Raw genomic sequence first — 18,245 nt, 5'->3', positions numbered from 1 at the left:
ATGCAGAAATGACCTCCTCTGGAATTACCTAGCCAGTTTGGGTGCCACAATTCAATGCGACACGCCCTCGTTATACTACCTTGTGCCGGGCTCTGGGGATAGAGTGACAGTGGGGAGTGAGTTCCTGAGTACTCTCTCCACTTGTTTTAAGGTAATGTGTTGACACAACAGTTGCTAAAACTATGATGAAAAGAGGTTCTAGCAAGATTATGGCACAAGTAGAGAGAATAGTCAAAGGTGTAACCTTTTTGGGCGTTTGTCTTACCATCAAGAGATACTTCAAGAATCTCCTCCGTACCCCCAACTTGCTCCTTCTGATATTAGAAACTGAATATGGCTCCAGGTCAAGGCTGTAGCCAAAGCAAAGATAAGTAAGACACAGTCACACCCTTAAAATTATCAGATGACTAGCACTTATATTTTTATATATATATATATATATACACACACACACACACACACACACACACACACACATATATATATAATTTAAAATATGCCAGGCATTGTTCAAAACATTTTATATATGTTAAATTATTTAATCCACAGCCGTGCTGTGAGGTATATATTATTACTATCCCCATATTACTGATGAGAAAACTTGGGCACAGAGAAGTAAAGTAAGTAGCTGAAAGTCACAAAGCTAGTAAGCAGCAGCCAGAATTGGAAACCAGCTGTCCAGCTTCGGAGTCCGTGCACATGCACACACATACACACACACATGGATTAATCACAGCGGGAAATACTAAAGGAGCCTGATATGGCCTCAGACCCAGGAAGTAGGAAGTTGAAACAACTAGGAAAGAGTAGGAGAGATCACCTGACAAGCACTAAGTGATATGGTATTAACATAACGCAAAAAGATTCAGGGAAAAGTAGGTGTCCATGTGTCTTCGTGATTGTCACAAAGTGTGTGTGAGAGATGGAAAGATGGGCAAAGTCTCGGCCAACTTAGGAGGAAACTTACTGACTTGACACACCACAGGAGCTGAAACAAAATCTGACACATCCTTGACATGGAGACTGGTCTTGGCTCTGTTTGATGAGAATTTGGAAGCATGGAGAAGTTGGGAATCCTGCTTATGGTCGTAGAGCCTACAAGGAGGGATCAAGCTTTGAGTTCAGAATTCAAAGCCTCTGCTCTTATCTGCTGTCCTGTGTTGCTCCAGCACGCCAAAGCATAGGGCCCCAGGCTCAAAGATCAGAGAAGGGCCTCAGCCTTCTCAGGGGACTGTGAGTGGATTATGTTCCTCAGGACCCCTGGGCGGGGCAGGATCAGGTGAAGCCTCCACTTCTGATCTCAACGTGCAGGTTTCTCTTCCCCAGCTCTGAATATCAGAATCAAAAAATTTAGTCCCTGCCCCCCCAAAAAAAGAAAGAAAAAATTTTAATAATTCTAGCCTAGTTACCCTCCTTTATCTACCTCTGTCTTTACTGTTATAGGACCTCCTCAGCAGCCACCCCCACGTCAGGATGAATGTTCCTCTGTTTCAGGGTTTCTCAGCCTCAGCACTTCGGACATTTGGGATTGAATTATCCTTTGTTGTGCATTGTAGGAAGTTTAGCAGTATCCCTGGCCTCTACCCACTAGATGCCAGTTGCACCTTCCCTCCCCCTATTGTGACAACAAAATACGTCTCCAGACATTGCCAAATGCCCCTTGGAGGGAAAAATCACTCCGGTTGAGAAACACAGCCCTATATTGAAATAAGACTGAAACATTGAGAGGATCTGGAACTCTGGGTGGAGCTGGGCAGGGTGCAGTGATGGAGACTTTAGGTAAGAAGTATGAATTTTTGTTTCTTTACCTGAGTGAGCATTGGTAGGTCAATAGCCCACAAATTATTTTTTCCAAAAGCAGAGAACTTTATTTCCATTTAAATCATTTTAATTTTAAGAGCCCATTCCTCCTCATGGCAGGAAATGTTACCATAGTCATTTCAATAGGAACAAAATGTCATTGAAACTGAGTCAATTCAGAATGTTCCACTCCTCTTCCAAACACTTTTTTCCAGAATGGATTAGTGTCACTGAGGCATCTTGGAGGAAGGGGAGATGTTTAAGCAGTGATTGTCCTGTGTCCTTCTCTGGCACATTTACTGAAGTGGAACAGTCTCATTGAGTCTTTAGCTTGGGTGTTTCCCCACCTGACATCTGATGAGGCTTCCATGGTCTCCCTGGTCTCCAGTTGCAAAATCAATGCCATCGAGGTTGCAGTAGTCACCTCAAGTATAAGTCCTCTGCCCCCAGGAGGTCCATCAACTCCCAATGTCCTCTTATTCCACCCTAGGCCAGACAAGAAAGCCTTTGGCTGCTCCCTGAAACTCATGGAGGGGTGCAGGGGTGCTGCATTTGGCTCATGAGCCCAGACAGTCCTGGCAGCCATCTCTACTTCCCCATGCAACCTCAGAGGGAAAACGGAAAGGCTTTTGCTTCCCTAAGCAACTAAATCAAGTCATCCAACTCACCTGGAGTTTCTGCATTCCATTCACCTGAAATATGAGGCCAGGGCAGAGGGTCCCTTCCCTGTCACCCACATACCTGTCTAGCTTTATTGCTGTTCTCTCCCTCAGTTTTAGAGATGATAGAAAAGGGACCAACTTGATAGAAGAATAGGCATGGCAGCATAAAAGATATATGAACAGAAGTTAAATATGATAATTCAATTTTTAAAAAATATTTACAGATAATTTGAAGGAAAAGCACTCATGAGGTTTGTTGAATTCAAGGACCATAAAATAAAACATTTCAAAGGATTTTAATGTTCTTTGCCTCACTGGCAATAAAATTCTATTCTCATCTTATCAGTTTCAGTGCTGGAAACCATTAGATAAAGATACCTAAAAGTTCCACAGTGCTGACCTCTAGGTCGATAAAAAGCATCAAATAAAAACCACAACTCAGACTTTAGGTAAACTTCCAGTCCAGAGGGTGCAAGGGGCTCACAATTTGACCCACCTTGCTCCAAACTTAGAGCAAATAGTAGATAAAATGTATAGAAAGAGAGCATCATGGTAATATAGCTGGCCCCCCCAAACAAGATTAAAGATCTCTTGAACCAGAAATGAAGCAGAAAAGCAATGGGGTATGGATCTGCTGGGCCCTTGGCCTGAAGCAGGCAGAGACAGCCACTCCTGCTGGTGGGTGAAGGCCTCGGTGATCTGAGGGAGCTGAATCAAGGCTGGGAAGCAGAAGCAACCTTGCTGCTTTGGACTGTTTGGAAAAATAGGAGGCCACAGAATAACTTCTGCTGATGTGCACTCTGGTGTAGAGATGTATAAGAAACCGTGAGCTTGACGGGAGGCGGGGTGGGCAAAAGAACCAAATCATCCACGTGCTGGTTCCAGGACACATAAACGTGCAGCATTCCATAGGAAAGAAGTCCCCAAAGCCGCTATAAGACCTGGTTCTCAGGGAGTCCGATGGAAGTACCTAGAAGAAAATGAGAGGCAAGAAAGAGCGAGGGAGAAAGGAAGGGGGTGCGGGGGAAGAATTTAAGAATGTAAACAAACACATAACTTAAAATGCCTGAATACCAAGTTCAAAAAAGCACAAAGAAATTGAATGCTAAGAAAAAGTCAGCAAAATCAACAATAAAGTCATTAATACACTCCAGATTAATTTTGTAGATGGGTTTAACAAAGACTTTAAATATGCTTAAGGTACTCTAAGTTTTAAATGAAGGAAAACTTGGAAATTCCCTGGTGGTCCAGTGGTTAGGACTCTGCGCTTTCACTGCCGAGGGCGCAGGTTCAGTCCCTGGTTGGGGAACTAGGATCACTCAAGCTGCAGGTCACAACAACAACAACAACAACAAAATATATGTATACACACACACACACACACACACACACACACACATATATATGAAGGAAAACTTGAAAAATTTATGGAACAAAAAGGAAGAAATAAGACAGGTAGATATTTTAAAAGAACCTGCTTGAAATATCAAAATGAAAATATCATAAATTAAGGAAAACTTGAAAAATGTAGGGAACAAAAAGGAAGAAATAGGTGGATATTTTAAAAGAACCTGCTTGAAGTATCATAAATGAAAATTATGGAAATTAATTTTTAAAAATATCAATAAGTGGGCAAACCCTGGACTAGACAAACTCAGAGAAATAATTTCTGAATCAGACATTAGTACCGAGGGATTTATACAGTACACTACCCAAAGAGAGAAAGGGGTAAAAATAATGAGAGAGCTGTTATTAAATAGAGAAGTTTGATTGAGAAACTCCAACATATGTCTATTAGGAGTCCCAGAAAAAGAAACTGGAGGGAATTGCAGATAAGCAATAGTTGACAGGGTAATAGTTGAGAATTGATTAAAATTGAGAAAGACACGAGTCCTTAGTTGGAAGACACAGCCTATTAAATTGCTACAACACAGAGGATGAAACTACAGAAAGTTGAGGATAAAGGGAATAATTTTAAAAGCTATCAGAAAGAAAAATATTGATTACAAAGGAATCTCAGCTTGACTGATAGCATACCTCTCATTAGCAACAATATACCCAGAAGATACGAGGATGATATTTTTAAAGTACTGAGGAAGAATAACTAACTAGAGTTTTAAAACCGTTTAAATTATCCAAGAGCAAGGGCAAAATAATGATATTTTTAGATACATAAGTTAAAATATTTTACCATGCACAGACTTCTATTAAACTATTATAGGACATACATTAACAAAAATAGCAAGAGGGAACATTTGGGATATAAGGAACAATAGTTAACACAAAAAACAAAGAAGTTAATAAAATTTGATTGTAAAAGTTAAACAATAAAAATTATTTTAATATTTTTTTAAATGAAAAGGTAAAACTAAATCTTCGAACAATAACATGATGGGTGATGTCAATGGGTAGGTAAAGCTTGCTTAAATATGTATGTTTGGAGGAGGAGAGAAATAGAAAATTCATTTAGATTTTATATAAGAATTCCCTGGCAGTCCGGTGGGTAGGATTCCATGCTTCCATTGCATGGGACACGGGTTGATCCCTGGTCGGGGAATTAAGATCCTGCATGCCACGTGGTACTGCCCCCCCCAAAAAAAGTCATTTATATTTTATAATAAAATGCATAATAATCAATGTTTTCACAGTTTTTAATGATGATCACTAATGGAATAGAAATGCAGCTGACCCTTGAACAATGCTGGGGTTAGAGACGCTGAGTCCTCACCCCCAACCCTGCACAGTCAAAAATCCTCATGTAGACTTACGGTCGGCCCTCCATATCCAAAGAGTATGTATTTGCTGAAAAAAATCCATGTATAAGTGGACCCTTGCTGTACAAACTCATGTTGTTCAAGAGTCAATTGTACATTTTATATAAAGCTTCTAAATTAGCAGAAGTAAAAAGAAGGTTAATGAAAATGTTATTTAAACAGGGAAACCATAAAAGAGGGACAAAAAAAGGGATGGTAAATGGAAAACAGAAGGGACTGCAGAAATAAATCCAAGTATATTAAAATCACAACAGATGTAAATGGATTATTTTCATCAATTCAAAAACGTTTAATTGAGGAGATGTTCAAGGATACAGACTTGCAACTAGTAGATAAGTCCTGGAGAGCCAATGCACAGCATTGTGATTATAGTCAACAATACTGTATTATAAACTTCAGAGTTTCTAAGAGATTAGATCTTAATTGTTCTCACCACCAAAAAGGAATTACAATTATGTGACATGGTAGAGGTGTTAGCTGATGCTATGGTGATAATCACATTGCAATATATAAATGTATCAAATCACTATACAATGTTGTATGTCAGTTATAGCTCACCAAAAATGTTTACTGTATAGCGTATGAGGGACATTTAACTTTTTAAATAAGTTTTAAAGAATCTCAAATAGCCAATAATGCTGAGGGGAATGGAAATTAAAACAAAGAATCATTTCAGATACAACAGACTGTTGAAAATTTGAAAGTCTGACTGTGCCAAGTGTTGGCAAGGCTAAGGAGCAAGGAGAGATCTACCATGTAGTTGGGGAGAACGTAATTTGGTACAATCACTGTGGAGAACAATTTGGCAGTATCTAGTAACTATAGGTGTATAGAATATTCACCCCAGCAATTCTACTTTTATATGTATATGTATATATACACATACATACTAGAAAAACAAATGTGTAAAAAGAGACGTTTACAACAATGTTTGAAGTTGCATTGTAATAGCGAAAAATTAAAAACCAGTTAAATGTCTATCATAGGACTGCATAAATGAATTTTTATATAGTCATAACATGGAATACCATCAACACATGAAAAGAATAAATTTAAGCTGCAGATGATAACAGATAATTCTTTTAAAATATCATGTGGAGAAAAATAAACAAGTTAGGGTGGTAGATAGTATGATCTTATTTATATTTGTTCTGAAACATGATTAATAATATACATTATTTATGATTAAATATATATATAGAGAGAGAGATGGTATAAAAATGTGCATGAGAACAATAAGTCACTCATTCAAGACTGCAGTTGCCTCTGGGGAGAAGGGAGGACATTTAGTGTCAGCGGTTGAACTCTAGCTTATGTTTTATATCTTTTTTAAAAAATATGAAGCAAATATGGCAAAATATAATGATTTTATATAGTTGGGTAGTGGATACTTGGGTGTTTGTTATATTCTATGCTTTTCTATATGCTGGGAATATTTCCCAGTTTTATTTTTTTTTAATTAATTAATTTATTTATTTATTTTTGGCTGCACTGGGTCTTCGTTGCTATGCGCAGGCTTTCTCTAGTTGCGGCAAGCGGGGGCTACTCTTTGCTGCGGTGCGCGGGCTTCTCATTGCGGTGGCTTCTCTTGTTGCAGAGCCCCAGCTCTAGAGCACAGTCTCAGTAGCTGTGGCGCACGGGCTTAGTTGCTCCGCGGCCTGTGGGATCTTCTCGGACCAGGGATCGAACCCGTGTTCCCTGCATTGGCAGGCGGATTCTTAACCATTGCGCCACCAGGGAAGTCCCAGTATTTCCCAATTTTAAATTGTGCATTTGATTTATAAAAGAAGATAGGGAATGTTTGCCATAGGGAACATCCCAGTTAGCCAAAATACTGGGTAATTTACTGTGATGGGAAAATCCAAGCAGAAAAATGGAAATGTAACAATTTTCATCCCTCCTTTCAGACATATGTATGACCACTTCACAAACCTCTACCCACAGCTGATTAACAAACGTTCCGTGGTGGATAAAGTACAGGAGTTTTTAACGTAAGTATAATAGCTTTCCTCTTCTCATTGCTGTTGAGGCTTCAGGGCTTGAATCTGTCATTTCAAACAGCAATTTCTCCTTCACCAATTTCTTTTCCGTCTCTTAGGCAGGACTCTGGAGTAGTTCTGGTAGTTAAGTATAGCACCTTTTGGTAATGGCATGAAAACTGGTTGTGGACAAATGCCTGCTAATTTGTGCTCTTTCAGAGGTCAGGTTGAATATCCCATTATCAATTGCTGACACAGCTAGAGGAAGACCTCACCAGTGCAAGACAGGCAGAGTCAAACCCCTGGATCCCTTCCACCTGGGGGCTCCTCTCCTTGCAGAAATCCCTCCTCCTCCCTCTGAAAGGTGCTTCCGTTTCGTGGACCTGGCGACTCATCCTAGCTGGGGAGTTAGCTCATATCTAAAGTTATAATTCTTAACATCCTCCGAGAATATTTCCATTTTAGTAAAGTTTTCTGAAGACTAATAATTCTCAATATTCAGAAAATTTGTTTTATATTTGTGGAATGACAGACTATGAGACTAATTTGGGGATAAAGGAGCTCTTGGTTTGGTCCTCCAAATTATATACTAAGCAACCCCTTCGTCAGGTGCTAAGGTCCTACAGAGCATCTGGGCTAGATCCCATGAAGCAGTGACACTGTATTTTTAAATTGATCTAGAGATAGCCTGAACACATCAGAAATAGCTTTTAGTATACAAATTTATATCAACTCATCCTGCATAAAGTGCAGACAACAAAAAGAGAGAGAATGAAAGGACTATTAAAAAAAAAAAAAAAAAAGGACTTTTCCCCAGGACAGAGGCATTGAGGCTGTTATTAGCGACAACTGGAATAGGGCAAACCATAAACTATGAAAATGATCTGAGAGAAATACAAACAAATACACACCACCCGGTCCTTAAGAGCTTTTGTTTTTTCCTGTTGTTTATCACTTCTATCTACAAAGTAAAGTTAATCAACTTGTCCTTACCGATTTAGTGAAACATGATTTTGTATAAGATACATTTGAACAGTCTATCCTTGACTTTCTTAGGTCTCAGTATCACAGATAAGTAAATATTACACCTGTGTTTCTAGATAATTCTAGATAGAGCATGGGGGAAGTTATAATGGAAGAGTCATAGTCCTTGGGAGAAATCAAAAATCATTTAGGATTTGCTCTGATATCCTTTCAAAGTGATTGGAATGTTGTAAGATCCAGAATTTAAATTATACTAGCTAGCCTAAGTATCTGAATATATAATCTCTAAATACCTGGGTTTAATTTAGTTTTGGATGAACAACCATGGAGACCTCTAGTACAAATCTAATTTGTCTTCCAGGAAGCAAGATCAGTGGGCCCGGGATAACATCAAAAATAACAAGGATGACCCATCTTGGAGACACACAGGCTATGTTATGGCACAAATGGATGGGCTGTATGTAGGGGCAACGAAGAGGGCTATAGTAGAAGGAACAAAGGTAAGATTTTTTAAAAGCTACTCAGGATTTATATGGTATGGCAAGAATATTGAAATTATCTTTAAAATTATTGACACATTCCAATTAAGGAGAAGATCAAATTAGGACTAGAGAATAAATCTCTTGCACAGAAGAACTGTCTTATCTATCTCATTGCTAGCACCTGACTCAGTGTCAGGTTAACTCACAAATAAACCAGCTTGTTTCTGTGTTCTTTCAGTCTCATTCATGCTATATACTCTGGGGTAGGTTAAAGAGCCCCATATGAATGTACTGGCTATTTAATTAACCTAATAAAGCAAGTGTTTTAGACAATATGTTTGTTAAAGAGAAATGTCTAAGTTTTATAAAATGTACGCGTTCTATGCTTTCATCCTCCACAGCACGCACACACACACACAAACACATGCCCATGCAGCATAATTTTTTTGAGAGGTTTACTGAATCATTGAGGATTGAAAGGTACCGTGTAATATACTTCCAAAAATTAGGAAGATTTTATTTCCTGGGGGTAATATATATACCATACACACACACACACACACACACACACACACACACACACACACATGCCCATGCAGCATAATTTTTTTGAGAGGTTTACTGAATCATTGAGGATTGAAAGGTACCGTGTAATATACTTCCAAAAATTAGGAAGATTTTATTTCCTGGGGGTAATATATATACCATACACACACACACACACACACACACATACACACACACACTCACACTGGACAAAATATATAAAATGACAGTTTATAGAAAATAGATGCAAAAAATGCTCTTAATCATATGAACTTGGCCTTGCTAATAAAATTAGAAATACAAATTAAAATCATACTGAGAAATACTTTCTCACTTATCAATTTGGAAAAAATTCCAAACTGTGAGAGCGTACTGTGTTGGCAAGGCAATGGGGGGAAAGATGGGGGTGGGGGGAAAAGGTACTTCCCTAGAAGACTGGTGAGAATACAAAATGGTGTATCTGCTATGGACAGGAATTTTGGCACCCAGTACCAAAATCACACACTCATTTACCCTTTGACCCAGTAATCCCATTTCTAGGATTATCACAAAGGTTCACTGGCAACAATGCAAGCCTATTCATCACAGATAATTTATAATAGCGAAAAGACCAAAAACAGCCAAATACATGGAAGACTGGCTGCATAAATGATGTAGCTGTAAACAGGAATAAGGTGGATCTCCATGTACTATTACGGAATGACCTTCAGAATCTGTTATTAAGTGTGAAAATGGGAAGACCGGTGTATATCATGTGCTACCTTTTGCATAAGAAATTGAGATAGATAGATAGATAGATAGATAGATAGATAGATAGATAGATAGATAGATAGATAATAGATAAATAGATAGATAGATAGATAATAGATAGATTTGCTCATTGTTTCAAGGAGAAACAACAGTGAAAGAATAAGCCAAAAACTAAAAAATAAATGATTACCTATAAAAGAAGGAAGAAAAGAGAGTGGAGGGAACAGAGATGAAAGCTACATTTCTCTGAATGTAACTTGCTTTTTACATTTGACTTTGGAACTATGTAAATGCTGTTCATACTTAAAAAAAATTTTTTAAAGCAAAGCCGTTCCTAAGATCTGAAAACAAATTGACACAAATATACCTAATGGTGTATCAAGTTTGTGGCATAACCATACGGACAGCAGTTATTTCAAGTGACCTTAAAACACAGTTACTGTTGTACATCCTCAGTGGAATAGATGCTACAGACAAGAAGAATCACCAAAACCAAAACCAAAACAAATGACCTTGAATTGTAATCTTACTTTAGTAAAAATATTGATATTGCTATTTTGAAATTTGATAGAGTTCACTTGATATAGTAAGATAAAGCAAATAAGTATGTTAGATAACAAGATTTTCAGCATAAGAAAAATCAATGAAGTAAAGATCCTGTGTTTTGGTTTTTGTTTTTAAGTTGAAATATAGGTAGCAAATCATTACTTTTAAAAAATACACGTTTCCCAGGAATTCCCTGGTGGTCCAGTGGTTAGGACTCAGCACTTTCACTGCTGTGCCTGGGTTCAATCCCTGGTTGGGGAACTAAGATCCTGCAAACCTCATGGCACGGCCAAAAAAAAAAAAAAAAGTACACGTTTCCTTGCTTTGTCCCTTGAAAAAGCCTGGAAGTAATGACAATAGCCTAGACCCAGTATCATTCAGTCTTCACTAGGAGGATACGACATAGGGTAGGCAACAAGGTCTTAAGACACAAAAGCACTAACCATGAAGAAAAAGATTGACAAATTCAGCTAATTAAAATAAGAATTTCTTTTTATCAAAAGACAGTATAGAGAGTGAAAAGATAAGATGTAAACCAGGAGAAGATATTTGCAATACATTTAACTAACAAAGGATTTGTATCTAAAATACATAAAGAACATCGACAAATTGTTAAAAAGAAAATACTCAGTAGAAAAATGGGCAGTGGGCAAAAACATCGAGAGGAATTTCTTGGAAGAGGAAATACATATGGCCAATAAACAGGTGATGAAAGGCTCTATTTCAAGAAAATGCGTAGTAAAACCACAGTGAGATCCTATTACACACCAGAACTGGGAAATCCCAAGCACTATTGGAGTAAGTAAACTATTACAGCCACTTTGGAAAAGGATTGGACATTACTTGAAACATTTGAGGATAACACAGTCTACAACCTGGCAGATCCACTCAGATGTTACATAGTTTCTCAAAAATGGGGCGCAAGTACGTAAAAGTTCACAGTACCATTGTTTTGCTGTGAACCGGAAACACCCCAGATATTTATCATACGTATATTGTGACACTATATATTCATGTAATGGGATACCATATAGGAATGAAAATGAATGAACTATTTCCACATGATCAACATTGATAAATGTCAAAAAATAATTTTGAGCAAAAGAATGAACACAGTATGATTCTATTTGTACATATTCAAAACCAGGAAAAGTTTTAAAAATAATTGTTTAAGGATTTATACATAGATGATAAAATAATAAAAGCAAGTAATGAACAACATGAAATTTAGTAGAGTGGTTACTACTGGTAGGGAAGGGAAGGGAAATGAGATTGGTGACTTCTAAGGCACAGCTAATATTCTATTTTTTAAACTGTGAGGTGGGTAATAGGAGTTTATTATTTTTCCTTAAACTGTGCATATACATCTTTATTCTTTCATATGTATGATATCATTCTTAATTTTTAAAATAAAGGCAAGATATTTAAAAGCAAATTACAAACTGAAAGATATATTGCAATTCATCTTGGAGACAATGAACTAATCTCTCTAATACTTAAAGAACTCTTAAAAGTAGGTAAACAAGTATAACCTAGTAGAAAAACAGATAAAGCACATTCACAGTTCACAAAAAATAAATCCAAAGATTTTTAAACATATGCTCAGCGGTGCTCATAATAGAAAAAAATGCCAGTATAAACTACAATGAGATACTGTTTTTCACCTATCAAACTGGAAATAAACTAATTGTTTAGTATGTTGTTAGGCTGTACTAGTATAATTGAAATAAGCCCTATGAAGACAATTTGGAAACATCTATTAAAATCAAAATCATTTCTAGAGATCTATCCTACACACAGACTCACACACATACAAAACGATGTGTCCAAGTCTGACTATTGTTACATTATTTATATTAGCAAAAGACTAGAAACCACCTGAAAGTCTACCAATAAAATACTGGTTAAAAATATTATAATGCATCCATTCATTGAAATACTGTTTAAAAGCATGAGGAAGATTTTTATATCAAATATGGAAAGGTCCCCAAGATATGAAAAGATATTAAGAGAAAAAAATCAAGGTGAAGAGAAGTATATATAACACACTATCGTTTATGTTAAAAAATGTATTTGTAAGACATTTTTAGAAGTCTAGAGAGATACGCAAGAAACCAATAAAAGTGGTAAGCTGGAGACAGGGTGGGTCTTGAGTGAACAGAGGATAGGAGTGAAGAGAATTTCCACTATAGATCTTATAATTTAAAAAAAAATTGAATAACGAATGGATTACTTATTCAAAAACAAAACAAAGAGAATGTTTATATAAATAAATAATCAGGTTTGGGGTTTTTTTCTTGCTTTTGCTTTTGTTAAAATTGTCATGTGTATTTGTCTTCTCACCACCTCTGCCCGAAAACCAATTTGTTTGTAGATGCCTAGCCCTGGGCGACTCTGGTGGTTTGAATCTTGCTGGAGCAGTGCTCTCTAGTTAACACAGAGTTCATGTTCAAGCCTGATAATTGCTTCAGGTTTAATGCTGTCAAGTCTGTTAGTCCTGTGTTAAACATACGATCAAAATCAAAAGCACCTTAGTTGAATATTTTTGCTGTAAAGCAGTGCTTCTCAGCTGAGGATGACTTCTCACCAGAGGACATTTTGCAATGCCTAGAGACATTTTGGGTTGTCCAAATTGGGAGGGTGCTACTGATATCTAGTGGGTAGAGGCCAGGGATGCTGCTAAACTTCCTACAATGCCCAGCCCCCCTGCCCAACAAGAAAGACTTATTTGGCCCCAAATATCACTAGTGCCAAGACTGAAAAAACCTGCTGTAGAGGAATGCAAGCAAAGTGCTCTGTGTACTTTACTCTCATAGGACCCACTCCCAAAATCTGTGGCTAACAGGCTAAAACGTCTCACAAACTATAAAGTAATAAAAATCACTTTATAAACTACAATAAAATCTAGTGTATCTGTTACATTAGGGAACCTTCACAAAGGAATAATGTAATGGATACCTAACAAGAGGAGCCCTCACAATAGAAAATGACGTCTGATTGTCTGAAATCAATGTTAAGTGCAGTCTCTGTCTTTTCCCAGCCCATAACCCTGTTCCAGATTCAGTTCCTGAATGCTGTTGGAGATCTGCTGGACCTGATTCCCACACTTTCTCCCACAAAAAACTCCGGCCTGGAGGTTTTTAAGAGATGGGACATGGGACATTGCTCTGCTCTCATTAAGGTGAGACATGCGGCAGCCTTTCTCTTTGTCCTTCTTCTGGTCCATATGGACTTTTTCTATATGTCACCCAAGTATGGTAACATCTCACCACTCCCAGCTATAGTTATATATCAGCTCATGGGTTCCTCTGTCATAGAAGTTAAGAACTGGAAGGAACTGATGGAGGGAACTGGATGTACATGATGTTACCCGTTTCTTCCATCATTTTTCCCGTGCTCTATGTACCTGCCACTCCCACCATCCAGAATCTTCCATTTTGGAAGCTAGGACAGACTCTGTCTGTTTTGTGCACATTAAAGGTTGATTTTCCAGTAACAAAAACAGCAATAAACACCTTAATTGACATATCCCTCTACACTTCCTACATTTGTAGTCAGTTATCTGTATACTTCACTATGATTCTGGCTATAGGTTCTTCCTGGATTTGAGAACATCTTTTTTGCTCACTCAAGCTGGTACACGTATGCTGCCATGCTCAGGATATATAAACACTGGGACTTCAACATCATTGATAAAGACACCAGCAGTAGTCGCGTCTCTTTCAGCAGTTACCCAGGTAAATAAATTTAGAGAGACATCTGAGTACTTTGAGTACTATTTCAGGATAAAACCTTAGTGATTTAGAGTAACTGGAATGGAAGAAGAAAGGTTTAGTGATTAGCATACATTAATGAAAATTGGTTTTTAGAGTGCTATGAAATATAGCTCTAATACTTGAATTTAATAGAATGTCATAAACTATGTTAATAGGGTTGACAAAAGTTCACTTCCACAAATGCCAGTTGAGTATTTATTAAGCACGAGGCACTTGCCTAGGCTCTGCAGTGGAATCAAAGATGAGCGAGATAGATCCTGATCTCAGCATCTCCTTGAGAGCCTGTCTCCATTTCTCTTTTTTTATGATTTCTTTTTTTTTTTAATTGGAGTATAGTTGATTTATCCATTTCTCTTATTCTTTGCAATATCCACAGCAGTTTACCTAGTATGTGGCACCTAGTACTTAATAAATTTTTGCTGAATGGATGGGTGAATGAATGTACAAGCTTATAGATCTTACACAAACAAGATAAGTACTATACAGATAAGAACAATATTATTACTGGATACTGTATAGGCTACAAAAGAAGTGTAAGAAATGTTGTGAGTATTCAAAATAGGGACAGCTCACTTCTGATTGTTGGGAAAAAGGAAAAAGGTGAACATTTGAGATGAACCATGAACGATGACTAGAATTTGAGCAGGTAGAGATGGATGGGAAGGATGGTCTTTGTAGAGTTGGGATTGCAAACTCCTGTACCTAAAGGAGACAGAAGATGATGCAAATGAATAAAGGGGGCTGGTATAAGAAAATAGAAATGGAAACAATTGTAGCAAACACATGGTCCATTGACAGGGAGCCAGTCGGCTCCCACTGACTATTGTCACCCAGCCATGTGGAGATCAGTATTTCCATATCCTCTAGCTTCTCAAGAGAGAAATATGGATTTGAAAAACAAAACCCACCGTGTGAACCCCAAAACGTGTGTCTGCTAGCTGTAATTGCCCTCAACTGCAGGTTTGCAACCTCTTCAGGAAACATCATGAGCAAAGGCAAGGGGTAAATTCTTACCAAACATCTAAGTGTCCGATGCAGATGTGATGTGGACACTTTTGACCTTTAATTACATATATGCAACTTACAGGGTGGTTATACCAACCACCTGTCATATCTAGCTTTGTAAGAGTATTTGTGTCAGAGTATTATTGTCCCTTCTGGCACTGTTGTTCTTGATAATTTTTTTTTTTTTTAATCAATTTATTTATTTATTTATTTTTGGCTGTGTTGGGTCTTCGTTTCTGTGCAAGGGCTTCCTCTAGTTGCGGCAAGCGGGGGCCACTCTTCATCGCGGTGCGCAGGCCTCTCACTGTCGCGGCCTCTCTTGTTGCGGAGCATAGGCTCCAGACGCACAGGCTCAGTAGTTGTGGCTCACGGGCCCAGTTGCTCCGCGGCATGTGGGATCTTCCCAGACCAGGGCCCGAACCCGTGTCCCCTGCATTGGCAGGCGGATTCTCAACCACTGCACCACCAGGGAAGCCCTGTTCTTGATAATATTAACATCACCCTAGCGGGAATTCTCACCAGGGGAATAAAGTGATGTCTCTCTGTCCTTGTGACCTGATCCTTCCTTTGAGACCACTTTGATTTCATCTTTGTCATAGTTTGCTTAATTGTTTTAGTACTGAGGGGGACTGAGAACTCCCTTCTCCAAGTTAGACTGTGCTTTGATTCTTCTGTGTTCCTTTGGACTGAAATTTAAGGACAGCAAGATACTGAGACAGTCAAATATTCATACTCTTCCTCTTATTTGTGATAAAATGCAAAGTTCAGCTGTTACCTGAAATTTTTGCTTTGAAATCTCTGCAGAATGGTGTTCTTCCATAGTCTTAATAGTCTTGAATCCCAGAGGTAGTGATGGAGAAGGACATGGAGGGATTTCCTATGAAACTTTTGACCTTGCTCATATTTGCATATATAGCTTCCAGAATAGATAGATTTAGAAGTAGATATATAGATAATAGAGATTTGTAGCGCAATTAAACTGAGAGAAAACAAAAGACTTTTCTTTTTTTTTTTTTACTCCAAGATGTTTTTACAGGAGCCCGTGGAGCAATGTCATTCATAATTTCTCTAACTGGACTGCTTTGTTTTCAACAGCCAACATGAAGAAACACGTAGAATTTTATTTATATTACAAAGAATTGTTTAGTTACGGGATCAGCCATACGGAATTCATCGCACAGATATAAAACTAAGCTTTAGCATGAACTTTATGCCATGTGTATGTGCTGTTGATCCCGGAAATAAGCTAGGTGACTTGTTGCTTTTCTTTGGTGCAGGAGGACCATGATAGATTGAGTGGGTTAGGAGCGTGGTGTCAGTTTTGTACTCCAAGGGGCAGGACCTGGAGGCTCTTCCTGATACGGACAAGGATATTAAGAGTTATTGAGTCAGAACTGATAGATCAAGTCATGATATAATTTATTCATCTACAGTTTTCTATTAAAATGTGCTAAGCAGAGTATTTGTGATGAGAAAACAGGACAAATGCAGCCCCTATTCTAACAAACTTTACATTCTGGTGAAAAATAGACACAAATAAAAAAGCAGTGATTAAAGTGTGATTTGTGTAATAATAGAGAAGCCTAGTTTGGGGATGATGAGATAGCTTCTAAGAGAAAGTAAAATTTAGGTTGAGACACAAAGGCAAGTGTAAATTCCCCAGGCCAATGGGGATAATGGGGTGATAGAATGTTCCATGTGGAACAAGCAGCACATGTAAAGGCCTATAGGCAAGAGAAAGTGTGGAGAAGGCCAGGGAGAGGGAATGAAGGGCAATGCAAGACCATTAAGATGACAAGTGGAAGTGACATTAATAGATCTGCATTTTAGAATTACAAAATGTCTGGCCCACGAGAGGAGGACAAGAGAGGCTTCCAACAGAACACGTAGAAGCCTGAGGCAACAATCCAGGCAACTCAAACCACATAAAGTTTTGCAGATGGTCAGTCAATATACGGATGGAAGATTGATATTCCTCTTCAAGAAGAAAACAAGATGTCAAAAATGACCGCCGAATTCATATAGCAGTAATAGTGTTCCTGTTGTCCTTGCCAGAATCCTTGAGGGAAAATTGCCTAATAAGAACTGTTGGAAGGGCACTCCCAAAACTGTACTCTTAGCATAGGAGAATAGGAGGAACCATAGTAATCCTTCACAATACATTCATCAATATTGCAAAAGGATGTGCTGACCCCAGCTCACCCAGGCTTATCTAAGCCAATCTCATGCTCTGTGTTCACGAGAGTCCCAGCTGACTCCATAAAAATACAGGTAGTTATTCAAGGAAATAAATTAATATAATAACCCCCCTCTTAATCTAGAAAGGATTTAAGGTGGGGTCCAAGGTGGCAGAGTAGGAAGATTCTGAACTCACCTGCTCTCACAGACACACTAAATCTACAGCTACATTTGGATCATTTCCCTCTGAAAAAGATCTGAAAATGAAATGAACTGATTCCCACAACAGAGAATAAAAGGACCACACTGAGACAGGTAGGAGAGGTAGAGACATGGTCTTGCAAAAGACCCCACTTTATTGTGTGCAGCAACACGCGATAAGGAGGGATCTCATGAGACAGGTGCTTCTCCAGGAGGAGCAAGGGATTGGTGACCCCCACCAGGCACCCCAGCCCCTGGGATCCGCACCAGAATGATGAGCTCCCAAAACGTTTGGCTTAGATACCCAACACGGCTGATGTCCAAGGGTACCAAAGTGCTATAGGAAACTGAGATTCCCCTAGTAAAGGATTTGCACGTGGTCTTATTCACCCCAAGACCCAGCAAAATAGCAACAGTTTGGAAGGTGCCATGTGTGAGGAAGATTCATTTGCCAATCTAAAGGCTGGAGAGGCAGGGGGCAACTGAAATGGTCCTGAAGGCAGAGGCGCCGGCGGAAGCCATTGGTGCGGTCTCCACCTAGCATGCCAGCGCAGGTGGGTGG

The 18,245-nt window shown here is 38.5% G+C and overlaps 1 protein-coding gene across 3 annotated transcripts in view; it reads left to right on the top strand.

Moving 5' to 3' along the window:
* PLBD1 (phospholipase B domain containing 1) overlaps positions 1-18,245 on the top strand; it is a 94,306-nt gene that overhangs the window by 49,635 nt on the left and 26,426 nt on the right. For all 3 annotated transcript variants that reach the window (XM_068560639.1, XM_068560638.1, XM_068560640.1), the window contains 4 exons: positions 7,144-7,227; positions 8,561-8,699; positions 13,564-13,704; positions 14,116-14,260. In XM_068560639.1, coding sequence (XP_068416740.1) covers positions 7,144-7,227; positions 8,561-8,699; positions 13,564-13,704; positions 14,116-14,260 — 509 coding nt within the window. The remainder of the gene's footprint in view (positions 1-7,143; positions 7,228-8,560; positions 8,700-13,563; positions 13,705-14,115; positions 14,261-18,245) is intronic.

This window comes from Eschrichtius robustus, chromosome 13 (assembly GCF_028021215.1).
Source record: "Eschrichtius robustus isolate mEscRob2 chromosome 13, mEscRob2.pri, whole genome shotgun sequence".
NCBI classification, from domain to species: domain Eukaryota; kingdom Metazoa; phylum Chordata; class Mammalia; order Artiodactyla; family Eschrichtiidae; genus Eschrichtius; species Eschrichtius robustus.
The sequence above is the reverse complement of the archived record's forward strand: the minus strand, read 5'-3'. Positions and strand labels throughout refer to the sequence as shown.